Raw genomic sequence first — 14,061 nt, forward strand, 5'->3', positions numbered from 1 at the left:
TAAACTTTATATGTTGTGGTAAATATAAACTTATTTTTTTTCCGTGTGGTCAAACCCTCAAATAGAGAGTAAGTAGAGAAGATGAGAACAATTCAAAAGGAGAATACAAACTACATCTACATGGGGTGAATTAATAATTCTCATTATAGGATAGAATAACCCGAGATCGAGTTCATTATAAGCTGTTAAAAACTAGTGCTTTTTACACATCTTTACATATTTTGTTTGTTTGTAATCATTGGTAACAGTTGTTGACAGTAGCAGCTTCCGATCCATGATTAATCTATTACTGTTTAGTAGTAGTTAAGTGACCAGCGATAGACTATAACTATTTAATGTTCTGAATGGAGACGTGCGGGACAACTTCGTATTTATTTTATTCACCCGCTATAACAACAAGTTTCAGCGATTCATCGCTTATTGAAAATGCTAACATTTTTAGTAGGTAATTTACTAATTGCTTATCCTTGTCGTTGATAGTACCACTGGTTTTCCACTTTTTATATTTTATATCTCTTTTGCAGTGCCGGCCCAACATTCACGAGTGTCCTACGCAAAAATTAAAAAATATATATTTTTTATCTATTACAAAAGTTTTAGGTTTTCTAGAAAAGACCACAACTTGATATTTCATAGCTTTTTACATATCTACAAAATATAAAAGATATTTTACATCTAAATAAAAAAACCTTTATATATATCTTACAAAAAAAACTTTTATTTAATAGATTTTTAAGTAAAAAAGGTCTTCAAAATTTTAGACCCGAATTTTTTCTTTCAATGGCTTTCCCTGTGAATCGGACCTGCTCTTTTGACATCCTATAGTATATATCCACTAGATATAACAAAAATGTTAATTACTCATATTATACTTACATTGTTAATTTGTTATATATAAATAATGGGAACACCAAAACGTTTTAACATAAAATATTTAAGATACACATATATATAGATGCAGATACAGATCCATCGGTGTCATTCTTTCAACATATATGAAAAACAAAACAAAAAATAAACAGTAGCCGGAATCTAGCCCTATTAACAAAAAAAAAACCTATAAGAGCTCTCTCTCTCTCCCTCTCTCCCTCTATTTGTATATAATGTACACCAGAAAACATATGATACGCATTATAAGATGTGTGTAGTAATAACAATAATTATAAGATAGCAATTTAATAGTGATACTAAATTAGTTTGTAGAGAAAGTGGTGCAAGACTGAGGAAGCTGTGGCGAATCTCCATTACTACTACCTCCACTTTTCGCATCAACCTTGTTATCATTAATAATATCATTATTATTATTGTCGTTATTACCACCTCCGATAATGTTTGAGATCGCAGCCGCAAGCGCCGCCGTGAAATTCGGATCCATGGCAATCGCAGCCCTTACTGAATCGACCATGTCACGTGGTAGTGCTTGTGGACCCAGCAGATTAGGTAATAATAACTGCGGATTGTTATTATTATTGATTGACCTAATTATTTGATTAGCGTTTGGTAAAAACGCGGCGGGGCCATACTGGCTCAGATACTGCGGCGGTGGTTGTAGTGGTCGAGGCGGGTTGGTGAGGTCTAAGGTTATGGTGGGAAAAGGAGCGGACGCTGAGAGTGTGGCGATTGTGGAGGTGTATGGGAAGTTGTTGTAGAAGGAAGATGATGACGTGGCCGAAGGGCTAGAGAGTGTTTGGTGGAGGTTGCTTGTGGTGGAGCCAGATAAGAGCATTGCGGCTGCGGCCGAGGTGGTGGCGGCCATGGCGGTTGCTGACGGTGGAAGAGGATGGTTATGGTTTCCTTCGTATGTTGTGGTCAAAATAGTTGTATCCTCCGCGCATCGTTGGACCTATGTACACAATAAGCAATTTATATTATTTTGTTACGTAAGACAATTGAGTATTCAACAAAAAAAAAAAAAAAAAAACAATTGAGTATTCTTTAAAAATGTGTCGCACTCTACTTTTGTGATTCAAAAATAATATACACAATTTTGCTAGGGATTTAGTAAAGCCTTTCTGAATTTGGAATTGTTAATTTTTATGTAATCTTCTTGAAAACTTTCCAAATTTTTATATGCAAAACTTTTGAAATTTTTTAAACTTTTCTAAGTTGACAAGGATATGTATTTATTAGCGTTGTCATTGTATCAGCATATAGATTCAAACCCGCAGAATACATATTATTGACCAATATAATTAACCTTATAAATCAATACATAAATTTAACATCAAATTTTTTTTCTTCTTTTTTTTTCTGCATTTTTCCGGTATAATTCTAAATTTATTACTAACCTGTTTACGAACAGGGCAACCAACGGCCATGGTGCAGCGATAGTAAGCACGAGGACATGGATTTCCTTTGGCCATTTTCTGACCATATTTTCTCCATTGACATCCGTCATTTACCTATATATTAAGTAACAAAATTAATTTAATTTCTCTAACTTATATGTATATAGTTATATATACGTGTAAAGAATAATTTAGTAACATATATAGATTAGAAAGTTACCGTGGTGGCATCAGATCTAGCCCTGACGGAAACCCTAGCTTTTCGAAAGGGTAGCTGATCATGAGGGTTTTGTTGCTCGTCAGGATTATTACTCTTGTTTTGGTCTAATCTTGGAGTTTTTGGTGATCGTCCTTGGTGCATATCACGATCGTCCACGTCGTCTAGTAACCGTCGTTTCAAGGTAGTGGCTGCGATTTCATTGTTCATGTCCTCTAGAGCTTGTGAAGAACCAGCTTGAGGTGTATCCTTATCACCAAAAACAAAAATTAAAAAGTTTAAGAAAATGTATTAGTTTCGTGAGAAGTTTGACAGTAAAATATTTGAGAGTAAATTCACCCCATAATAATTATCTTATAGGGTTGGTATAATTCAATTATATTAGTTTGGTCAATTAAACATATAAAACCAATCGATCGATCACAACAAGATACACACACACGCACACATATTATAAACTACCACATACATATGCATTCACCTATAAAAAAATCTAAGGTGATCGAAGATTCATATACGTACATACTGTCGACAGAAAAAAAATGTGATGCATATAGAGGAACGTACCTAACTACAAATAAAGATTTTTAAGTCTGAAATATCTCCGAAAAAATACAAAATTTAATTCTCCATTAAATATTTAGTTGTATTTTTGACCGATTCATTTGGCTATTTTCTTTCTCTTTTTTCTTCATGTTATAAAATAAAAGCTGTATTCATTTAGTTTGCTTATGGCTTTATTAAATCAGGTGGGGATGAAAATCTGAATACATAACCGAACTATACATCTATTAGATAACTATATTGCACATGGTTTCAAATTTTAATTGATACTTTGAAACCGGATAAATCCTACGCTGAAAACTAAACCAATCTCCCAGCTGTGAAAACAAGTAAATATTAAATAACTTAAAAAAAAAGAACAAATATCATAACAAAATGAAGTTATAAAGTACTGTTATAACTGTTACTTTATATGTATATATCATTTTCATGAATTTATCAAATGATATATCAAGTACCTCATGTTGTTTATGTAGACCTCCCACTTGTGTCTGTCTCACCAACAAAACTCTTCTTTGGAGGTTGTTATAACTCTCACTGATCTCATCTAATAAATGCTTCAGCTTGTAATTCTCCTCGTGGAGCCTCGCTAGCTCCAATTTCAGCCTAATAATCTGCAAAAAAATTATTGATTTTAACCGTAATAATATAATATCAAACAACTCACTTATTATATTAACAACCTACAACTTTGTATACGGGACTAAACGATATGACAGGAAAATTTAATTAAAATTGTGTATATACAGAAATGAAAAAAAAGGGCATTTAGAAACTCACATGATCCGAGATAATCAAGTATACAACAGAATTAACTATCTGATTAACTTTGTTTACAAATACAGGTAAGTGAATTATCATCAATACAAACACTGAAACTATGTTAAGTTGTTAACCAAAATAAACCCTGAAATTACAGCGAAGGAAAAAAATTAAAAACTCAGAAACACTTACTTGGGTTTTGGTTTTGTCATCGCCATCATCGCTTGATGTTCCATGACATGAATTTACCATAACTAAGTCATCCTAATAGACAATGAAAAGTTTATGTAATGAATTACTAACGCCCAAACATATAGTATATTTTATTCATATCTATAATTCGAAACCTTACATTAAAACCGGAAGATCCAACGATGGTAGTCGTCGTTCTCACATGGCCAATATCATCATCGTACGGCTGACTTTTGGGGGAGAAGAAATCAACTTCTTTGATAGACGACTTGTGACGATGTTCCTCCGAAGACTCATTTGGTTGATGATCTTTTGAGTCGGAATCTCCCAGGAGAAATTCGCCGGAGTGCAAGAACGCAATTTCACGGCGATCTTGAGTATGTTCTTCCATTTGCAGACAAAATAAAGAGATAGAGAGACAGAGATGTAGAGAAAGAAGGAAAGAACAAAAAAAAGAGAGAGTCCCTATATATAAAGACTCAATTTATGAGGATAATTAAAGTTGTGTAAGGTCTTAGCTAAAGGTGTCTTATTTTCAACGAGAAATCACTCTTTTGTCAAATGTTACACATTTTTAAAATGACGACCAAGCAACTGCTGTTAGATTTAATTTTATTATTATTAGTTGGTTGGTAATTTATAATTTCCAGAATATCATAATGATTGATTTTTCCACTAATAAATCACGTAAATTATGTGTAAACGCAAATTTTATCTAGTCGTTCTTATATAAATAATGAAAAAAAAAAGATAAAATGAAAATTGCGATAGAGCTAAATTCTTAATGTTTGTTTATATGAAATTTATAATGTTCAAAAATGATGACGTGTTAAAAAAAATTGATGATAAGTATCAGTCTGACTCTTTCTTTCAACTTTTAAAAATATAGGAAGATTGATCGATCTTGGAGTGGTTCTTAAATGTCAGATTTGATCTCGATATATTTCTATGTCGTTATTGTTATTTTGTATTCTTTCTAATTTTGTTTAGAACTGTTAGAAAATTATTATACTTAATATACAAAAGGGTTGTCAAAAATCTATATATACATTTTTGCAGCAGTTTATGAAAAAAATATTGAAGTTCCAACTTATTTACAGGAATGCTATTATGTTAATTTTTGAAATTGATAAATTGGGTTCTACGATTAACAATAAACAACTGAAGGCCGAAACCCATTTCAGTTCTACTATTAATATTAATCCGAATAATTTCCTCCCACCCCCAAAAAAAAATTTCAAAAATTTAATATTAAATATACAAAGATTTTATTACCTTCGACGATGATCTTAAGCGAGATTTGTGGCCAAACCTTTTGATTTCCAAATATCTTCTAAATCAATCAAGCAAAACAGAAATAAATGTCAGAATATATCATATCACACAAACATACCATAACAAACTAATATAGTAATTATCTCCCTAATTACTTGTTTGATCGGATCTTTTTTGGTATCGTAACAGATGTGTTCGTTGACCTAATCGGTTCCCTATAAATAATACTAACCTAAAACTCGAATAATCCTAAACAATCACATCTGTACACTTTCACAAAAAATCTTAAACACTTTTTCTCTTAATTCTCTATGGCTGCTACTTTTGCCTTCTTGAAAGATGTTCGAAAACCACATGGAGGGTCCAAATGAAGGTCATTCATTCATGGCGTCAATATACCCAAAACACTGGTGAAACGCTAGAGTTGGTTTTCTCAGATTCCATAGTAAGAAAATTTTCAAATAAACTTGCATAAATGAAACAAAACTAAGATATTAGACTTTTCTATTACTAATGCATCTTTTGGGTTTCATTATTTCAGAGTAAAATATTTGCCTAAACCCGTGTTCTCTCATGGCCAACTTTTGTCTAGGTTACATCCAAAAAAGGTTTGAGAATACTAATACTAAAGAAAGAGGCAAAATTCAGAAGCAAACAACTATTACTATGTTTAATAAAAAATGCAGGTACCTATTCAATTACAATAAGACCTCTCAATCGAAATCCATGACTCAGCCATATCATTATTGGTTGTAAGGAATAACATAACTCTATATTTTACTGAAAGTGTCTTGATTTTTTTTTTTTGGAAAACACAGTTTCTTTACTTTACTACATTTATGTAAAACAGAGAGCCAATTCATTTAATCTGTTTCAAATTTTGTCAAATTTTAAAAGCTGATACAACAAACACATCTACTACATATACTAACCTGAATATGTAAAGAACTAAAGACAGTTATTGTTGGCACCAGTAGTATGTTACATTTATGAGCTTGAACCTGAGGAAATCAAAAACAATTACCTATATATAACAATAACAATAAATCTTGATTATTAGAACTTTAACACCTTCCTCTATTACTCACCATTTTTTCTTTTCAAATTGCTGAATTATTACTGCCACTTATATTAGCTGTTGTGTAGAAATTAAAGTAGCCTTCAAAGTTAAGCATTTAGTCATTATCATTATGAATACACTGACTACTAAAGATTTATGTAAAGGTCAATTGTACTTAGCTTTCTCATGGCAGCTTCAGGTTTTATATGTGAATACTGGATTTATGTGGACAGGATTTGGAAATCATGTATCCATGTCATAATTGAATATTGGCAGCACTTCATATTAGGTGAATCATCATAAGCTCATCACTTCCGATTTGTATAAATCATTCGCTGACTTGATGAGAAAAGCAATCCTCAATGATACTGTTTCCATATTGGATAATCTTTCGTATTGCCAAACAATCTATTAACATCTGGATGTAATAACATCTATATCAGATCGAATTAAAAAAAAAAAAAAATGAGAGAAATTTACCTCAGAACCATTTCCAAAATTTGATTACATTTGGAATTCTTGATTAGGATCTGATGAAATCGAAGCTCTCTATGTTTATTCTACTGAGAATTGAAATTAGAACATGATAACAGTTCAATTGCTTTATCAGACTTTAAAAAATACAGTTGGGCGGAGATGCTAAGGAAAGAAGAAGATATGGTGGTTTCATTGCTTTCTCAGATATCACAAATTTTGCCGGTTGAGAACAAGAAAAAAAAAACTTTCATTTTTGTAGAAAAATACACGACCCATATTATCTATCCCTATAACAGATATTATTATTTAATTTCATTTACTCATTGCTAAGACATTATATACACATTTGTATCATAACTAATAAGAAAGAAAAAAATTTACTCATAGAGAGCTTATCTTTATTTAATACGTCAAAAATTATAAGGATTATATACACACCACAACAATATTCCAAAGTAGATGAAATAAACAAAATTACAATGTCACAATAGAGTATACTCATATAATTTAAAATACTATTATTTATACATTGCAAACTAAATAGACACATAAAAAAAAACAGTAGATTTAATATTACATAAAATTTAATTAACACTATGATATCCTAACTTTACTATAACACACTACACCTATAGCATACTACTGATACACTACATAATATATTGATGTAACATATTGTTAACTTACAATTTAGAAAATATTACTTACATATATACTTAATATAATAAAAATTATATTTTACACTTTTAAATTAAAAATTAGTTCCGCGGGTGTAATATCCAGTATCATTTAAAATTGACGATTTATAACGCCAGAAATGTACACGTGTGAAAGTACAAAAGGGTAAGATCGAAAGAGTGACGTGTAAAATCGGAGATAAATTAAAACGCCGATCGTAGCCGTTAAGGAGAAGAGACTCAAGAGGAAAAAGACAATAAGCGTTGTCTTGAAGTCAACGGAGTTGACGGCACGGCATAACGGTGGCACTATCGGACGGTGAGGAAGAGTGGGAACCACAAAAGGAAGAAAAAAGAACCTAATCACCAACTTGAGAGACCATTTCATTGAAAGCTAAACTACTAAAAGTCATTTTGTTTTTTGTTTTTAATATTTCACATTTTAATCGAATTTCAATTTTCTTAATATCTGTCATCGTCAACGAGCTCAGAGAAGACCGTCGTGCAAGGTCATTAGAGTATATGAATATATATATATGGATATTATTATGATTTGGTTAGTTATTTCAGATTCAGATTTGATATCTTTATATTGATTCGTTTTCTAGCTTTTTTTTAGTATAGTAGTGTATATACAAATTAACTTAGTTCACAATATTCTGATTTTTATGTTTGGATGGATTATATATGATAGTGGCTACATCTGATCGGAAATATCCAAATTGAAGTACTATTATACATTTTCATGATATCTAATTAATTTCACACCTAGTATTGATCAATAAATGATGATGTTAAGCTACTACTAATTGGGATCATAACTAGTTAGATGTTTTATATTTATAAAGTAACTTAGTTAACGAGAACTTCTAATGATTAGATTAATTTTTTATTATTATTGGAAATTTGCATACGTTAATTATTTTTAGTTCTAGATCAAAGTTTTAGCGATGATCTTTGTTCACTTAAAAAAAAAAAAACTACCATATTAGGACCGTCCTAAAGGCTACTATATTTAGTGGCGCTGAAATTTTTGCACCCTTTTTTTTTATTCATTAAAGAAAATGAATGAATTGTAGTAACTTCAATAACTTGATACAACCGATAAGCTTTGCCAAAAAAAATAAAATCAAGAACTATCAGATGAGAAACTGAATAGTGGGTTAATAATACTATTGTTCTTTTTGATCCTGGATGAAACCTTTTTCCTCAGATCATTTTAGTAACGTAACTTACGATTTTTAACAGTATAGAAAATTCTTAAACGAAATCTAGAATCAGACGGAAGGAAATTTCTAATATGCTGGGTATCATTATATCTATATATTATTATTTTCAGAAGAAGACTTGGAGTTCAGATTTATTTACAGACAATGCCATTGTATTTAAAAAAAAAATCAAAATAATTAAGCAATCGGGTATACATGTTTTCCTAAAATATATGAACAAAATCAATTTCTATTTTCCTTTTTAATTACAAGTTTTAAATGTTTTAGTGAAAATAGAAACTATAATTTTTTACCTTTTTCAATGTCAATTTTCCATAATTTGTTTGGCAAATTTATTTCCAAAGATTTTGCAAAATACTAAATGATTTTCCATCGTACATGCGTTTTTTTATAAGTTGTTTAAAATAGATTGAGCCACTGATGTCATGGATAAAAACAGAAAAAGAAACTAACAATGTATGATTTTATTTGTATTTTGTTTTAACCTCCGCAAATGAAGTATGTTTTTTTGACTAAACAAGATAATTTTGAGCTGAGAATTCAACACTGCATGAACAAGTCAAAGTAATAAAAGTCTTAAACTTGCATTGTACAAAAAAACAGCAAATTTGAGCACTACATGAGCAATTTAGATCGGAAACTGAACCAAAAAAAAAGCAAGATACTTCTCGGTTCTAGATGAATAAAAAATTATTACAAGACAATATCACTGGCGGGTATGGATTTTGGCCAGTAGTAACATAAATTTAAAATCTCACTAATTCCATGTTACAACACAGCAAATCATCATTTATTGGCGAATCAAAATTTAATAAAATTGATAAATTTACAATAATGTGAAAAGTAATTTATTTTGCAATATATCACGGGTTAAATTTTAAATTAACAATCAAATACAATTATACAATTTTAAATATTAAACAAAATAAACAAAATTAACACATAAATATAACTTTTTCTTGTGCAAAGCACAAAAATAAAACTGAAAATTTATTTTTTAAAATTAGAAAAATTCATTCCATAATGTACCGCATCTTAAAATCTAGTTGTTATTCATTTCATTAGAATTATGCATGAGTTGTCTGAGAGAACGAAAGAATTTGACTGTTTCCTATTGCTTGATGGACAAATAATTAAATTAAAGTATTATACACCGTATATATATATATTCATTTCTTCATAATCAACGTCACATTTTTTTTTGACATCATTACATTTCTTTCAAAACTATGATTTATGGTTTTCGTATTTCTCTATATAATTTTCAAATAAATTAAATACATATAACTGACTTTTGTCCTTTTCGTTACACGTTTCTATTCGTCGACCAGTCTAAGTCTATTGTGATTAGAAAATCAGTTTCTTATGAGGATGTTAATATAAATGTCGACATTATCTTGTCCAAATATAAGGAAAATAATTGAATGGAAGATCTGGAAAGAACTTTGGTCAATGATGTAGAAGATGCCATGTCTCCCGTTGACACTGAAATCTACAGCTGGAAGGTCCTTTTCCTCTAGGGTTTTATTTAATTATCTATTAAAAAATCGTACTTAGTACTATAAAATACTATAAGAAAACGGAAAACAACATTTCATAATTGATAAACATATAATTTAAGAACTTAAAGAACATATGAGTTTTTTTCTTTCTCTACTTTTTTTTTGGGGTTTAAACATGTCCAACATTTCAACTTTCAAGTCGTGATCTTTGCAATTTCCATGTGAGGAGATTTCATATATCAGCAAGTCAATGATTAGTTTAAATATATTTTAAATAATATGTGCAATTTTGTTTGGTATGATTTGAAAAATATACATAGCAGTAAACAATTACCTCCGTTTCGTAATATAAGATGTTTTAGAGGTTTTTCTTTGTTTCATAATATAAGATGTTTTCAACTTTTTAAATAACTTAAAAAAAAAAAAAAAAAAACTTTTTAAGTAACTTAGATTACTTTTATATATTCTTATTATTTATTTTATGCAGTCTTGTTTATGATTGGTTGAATTTTTTTAAAGTGGTTATTTCTTAATCTCCATGCTTTCACTCAAAACATCTTATATTTTGAAACGGAGGGAGTATTAAAATAGCAATGTACATTTTTCTTATAGTAACCAAAATATAATTATTTATTTCTTTGCCAAAATATATATATCTTTTTTTATTAAATATAATCCTTCTTAGTTACAAGTGTAGTTTGTTTTACTTTTTTCTTAATAATTTGTTAAATTGTGGGGGGAACTCTCCTACCAAACATTATACATATAATTCGTCGTTTTGGAAATCGTTAAAATCCTTTTCTCATACAAAAAGATAATTTAAGGTTAGCTTAGGTCAATCTTGTGGCCTTGTTCATTACCCTTTTTTTGGTATAACAAATTTTTCATTCATTCATATACTTAAACGGTTACCCAAACCCCATAATTCTCTGGAAAAAAAAAAGTTTTGGGGATGTTTCGAATTTTGAGTATTATTTTGCAAAGTTTATTTACCATGTATATATGTGTTTATGAATTATTGACACATTAATATTCTTCTTCGTCTTCTTCTCTCTCTTGTTATATATCTCAATGCCTTGCTCGAGCCTAAAACTTGTCATGAACAAGACTTAGAGTGCCTTCATAGACCAGACGAGCTATACAAGAGTTTGGCGAAATGACCAACTATAGACCTTTAATTTTCTTTCTTTGATATGTATAGAAGTGCCTATTATTCCCAAAACTTGAAAAAACAATTACCAGAAAAAAAAAACTAAAAAGAATCAGATATATGCCAAACTCTAAAGTGTTTTTGGACTGGAAAAATTTTATATACGTATGTTGAATATTTAATACTTTCCAAACATAAACGAAAACTAAAATTGGGAAAGGTAGAAAAATCGAGTAAACGAAAACGGCGCTTAGGTAAAGCCCAAAGCAAGCAAATAAAGAGTAGAAGAAAAAGTCTACAAGTTAGTCCCACACTTTGCCCACACGTTTGGGAGGGAAACAAAACAAGAAATTAGATAGGCAAGATATGGTCCATTTTGTTGCCTTTTTAAATGATCTTCTTGATATATATACTGTATTTTTGCAATGTATAACGTACAGAATACGTTACATATAAATCAAATAAGAGGATTTTAATCATGCAATATGGTCCGCGGCTATTTTCCCGTAGTTGTTAACTAGTGAGGGATCGTGGAATTCTAGCTAGATTTATTAATTAAGTTTGACCTCTTAGCTAGCTACTTGTATTTACTCTCCTCACATGCAAATACTGTATATAAATTGTATTGTATATATCTAGTAAAATATATTTATTAAATAATCATCATATGTAATCCAAAGTTATACAGCTTCGGATCATGTACCTACAAGTTTATAGTAGTATACTTTTGCATCGTTTAGTTAAAGTACTGTGGATTATCAACCATTCATGTTTTTAAGACTTGTTTGACACTAATTTCATCATATTTCATCCTATGTTATTTAACAAAACAAGTTCATCGTCTATTATTAGATATAAACTGATGTTTGTACATTTTTATGAAATTTTATATTTTTATTTTAATAAATAAAGACTTGTATATTATCATAATTATTTAAAAGTATGTTTTCTAAAGTAATAAATTAGCATTTGAATACTTTATGTATATATCTTAAAACAAAATTTTAAATTTAAACATGTGAAACAAAAGAAATATAAAATTTTCGATGACTACAAATGTTAAAGCTGTATATATATATTTTATTACATACTAATTGTATTTTTCTTGAAATAATGCAGAAGCAACGAGGTCCAAAACTAGCTGGGACCAGCATGTAGGGGGATTAGGCATCAAATTGCCAATCTTTTTCGTAGCAACTTTGAAAAGGGGGCGACCTCTTTAAATTTATATCCACAATTCCTTCACAGTTTCACACTTTCACACTCACTCCTGAATCAATTATTTGGTCATTTTATCTTTCTATAATTTTTTGTTTTTATATCATTCGTTGATTATGCACATCACGACGCATGTGTTCGTTTTCAAGCACGTCAGTCGAATATAGACTTAGGGGTTCATACCCTTGTTAATAACGCATGGATGTGTCTATATCTTTATTAGAACAAAATAGCAGAAAAATGTATACAAATACAATGAATATGTATATCTTGATGAATGTAGATATTTTATTATGTTGTTTCAACTATGTTTTCACCCGCGGTACACCGTGGGACTAAATTATAAATTAATGTATTTTAAATAATAATTTTTAATTTATTTAGTTTTCAAATTCCCAATTAATTAAATTTTATCTAATTAATTTATAATTTTGTTTAGAATATTTTTTCTTCTTTTTACGTTTTATCTAATTTATAACTTAATTATATTAAATTTGTTATTAGATAGAATATAAAATTTTAAAATACTTAGTTTTGTTTTCTATAATTAAACAAAGGTATATGCCTATATGGTATCTTAGTATATATTTTTATGTGTATACAAGTTTTTTTTGTTGGAATATTAAGAATGTGTTGTAGTATGTGTAATATTTTGTAGTTCATATACTAAATAATTTATAAGTTAATTTTCCAAACTATGACTACAAATATATAATATATAAAATAAACTAATAGTTTTAGTGTTGGTTCTATAGTCCAAACCCGCCATGCTAGGCGGATCATGCAACATGTTCAAAGATTTTTAATCCGCAAAAACTCATCATACGAAACCCATGAAAGTAAAATATAGTATGTGAGGCTAAAAATCACTTTTTAACAAATCAGTTTTTCAAATTTTTAAAGAATATTACCTCTTCACTCACCTCCTTATAAAATAAGGAAATAAAATCTGTATACATTTACAATTATGTTTTTACCTTTTAAAACACTTAGTTTCTATAAAAAAAATAAATATAAATAGAATTAATTTATTTATTAAATTAATTATTTAATGTCAATGGCATACGTGTAAATAAGTGCCAACTTAAAGATTTATTTTATAAATGTCTCACATGTATATATAGATTTTGTGTTTGCTCCTAACTATGAGTTTTTGTTTCTAATAGTTATCTTTTTTGAGCTTATATAGTACTAAATTCAAAATAATAGATATTCGTTATTAGATTTAATGCACATCAAAGTTTTCTTCCTCCAAACACGATTCGAGCGTTTTCAAATTGCGATGAAGATCCACTTATTGAATTATGATATGGGAGAAAGTATATTTTTGACGGGCAGAATTTTAGTTTTAATTTATTTTGTGGACAACAACTGGGAGAATATTATAGTTAACTTGTCATGCTCATGTATATATATAGTTAACAAATCCACCGATATGCACGTCCAATTA

The 14,061-nt window shown here is 29.3% G+C and overlaps 1 protein-coding gene across 1 annotated transcript; it reads right to left on the bottom strand.

The window, feature by feature from the left end:
- Nucleotides 1-918: 918 nt before the first annotated feature.
- Nucleotides 919-6,930, bottom strand: LOC104707932 (putative WRKY transcription factor 47). The gene is made up of 9 exons (XM_010424391.3): nucleotides 6,839-6,930; nucleotides 6,387-6,746; nucleotides 6,231-6,299; nucleotides 4,184-5,356; nucleotides 4,024-4,095; nucleotides 3,528-3,683; nucleotides 2,509-2,754; nucleotides 2,289-2,402; nucleotides 919-1,843 (listed from the first exon to the last, which is right to left on the bottom strand). Exons 4-9 carry the CDS (start codon nucleotides 4,412-4,414, stop codon nucleotides 1,193-1,195), a joined length of 1,470 nt encoding a protein of 489 aa, XP_010422693.2. The 5' UTR covers nucleotides 4,415-5,356; nucleotides 6,231-6,299; nucleotides 6,387-6,746; nucleotides 6,839-6,930; the 3' UTR covers nucleotides 919-1,192.
- Nucleotides 6,931-14,061: the final 7,131 nt, after the last annotated feature.

This window comes from Camelina sativa, chromosome 8 (assembly GCF_030686135.1).
Source record: "Camelina sativa cultivar CO46 ecotype springtype chromosome 8, ASM3068613v1".
Taxonomy (NCBI): Eukaryota; Viridiplantae; Streptophyta; class Magnoliopsida; order Brassicales; family Brassicaceae; genus Camelina; species Camelina sativa.

What these genes read in the sequence shown, in the direction of transcription:
- LOC104707932 (XM_010424391.3), bottom strand. Translation starts at nt 4,414, where the DNA reads ATGGAAGAACATACTCAAGATCGCCGTGAAATTGCGTTCTTGCACTCC. An exon ending in ATGACAAAACCAAAACCCAA is followed by an intron (nt 3,684 to 4,023) that starts GTAAGTGTTTCT and finishes ATTTTTTTGCAG; the next exon opens with ATTATTAGGCTGAAATTGGA. An exon ending in CTAGATCTGATGCCACCACG is followed by an intron (nt 2,403 to 2,508) that starts GTAACTTTCTAA and finishes CTTAATATATAG; the next exon opens with GTAAATGACGGATGTCAATG.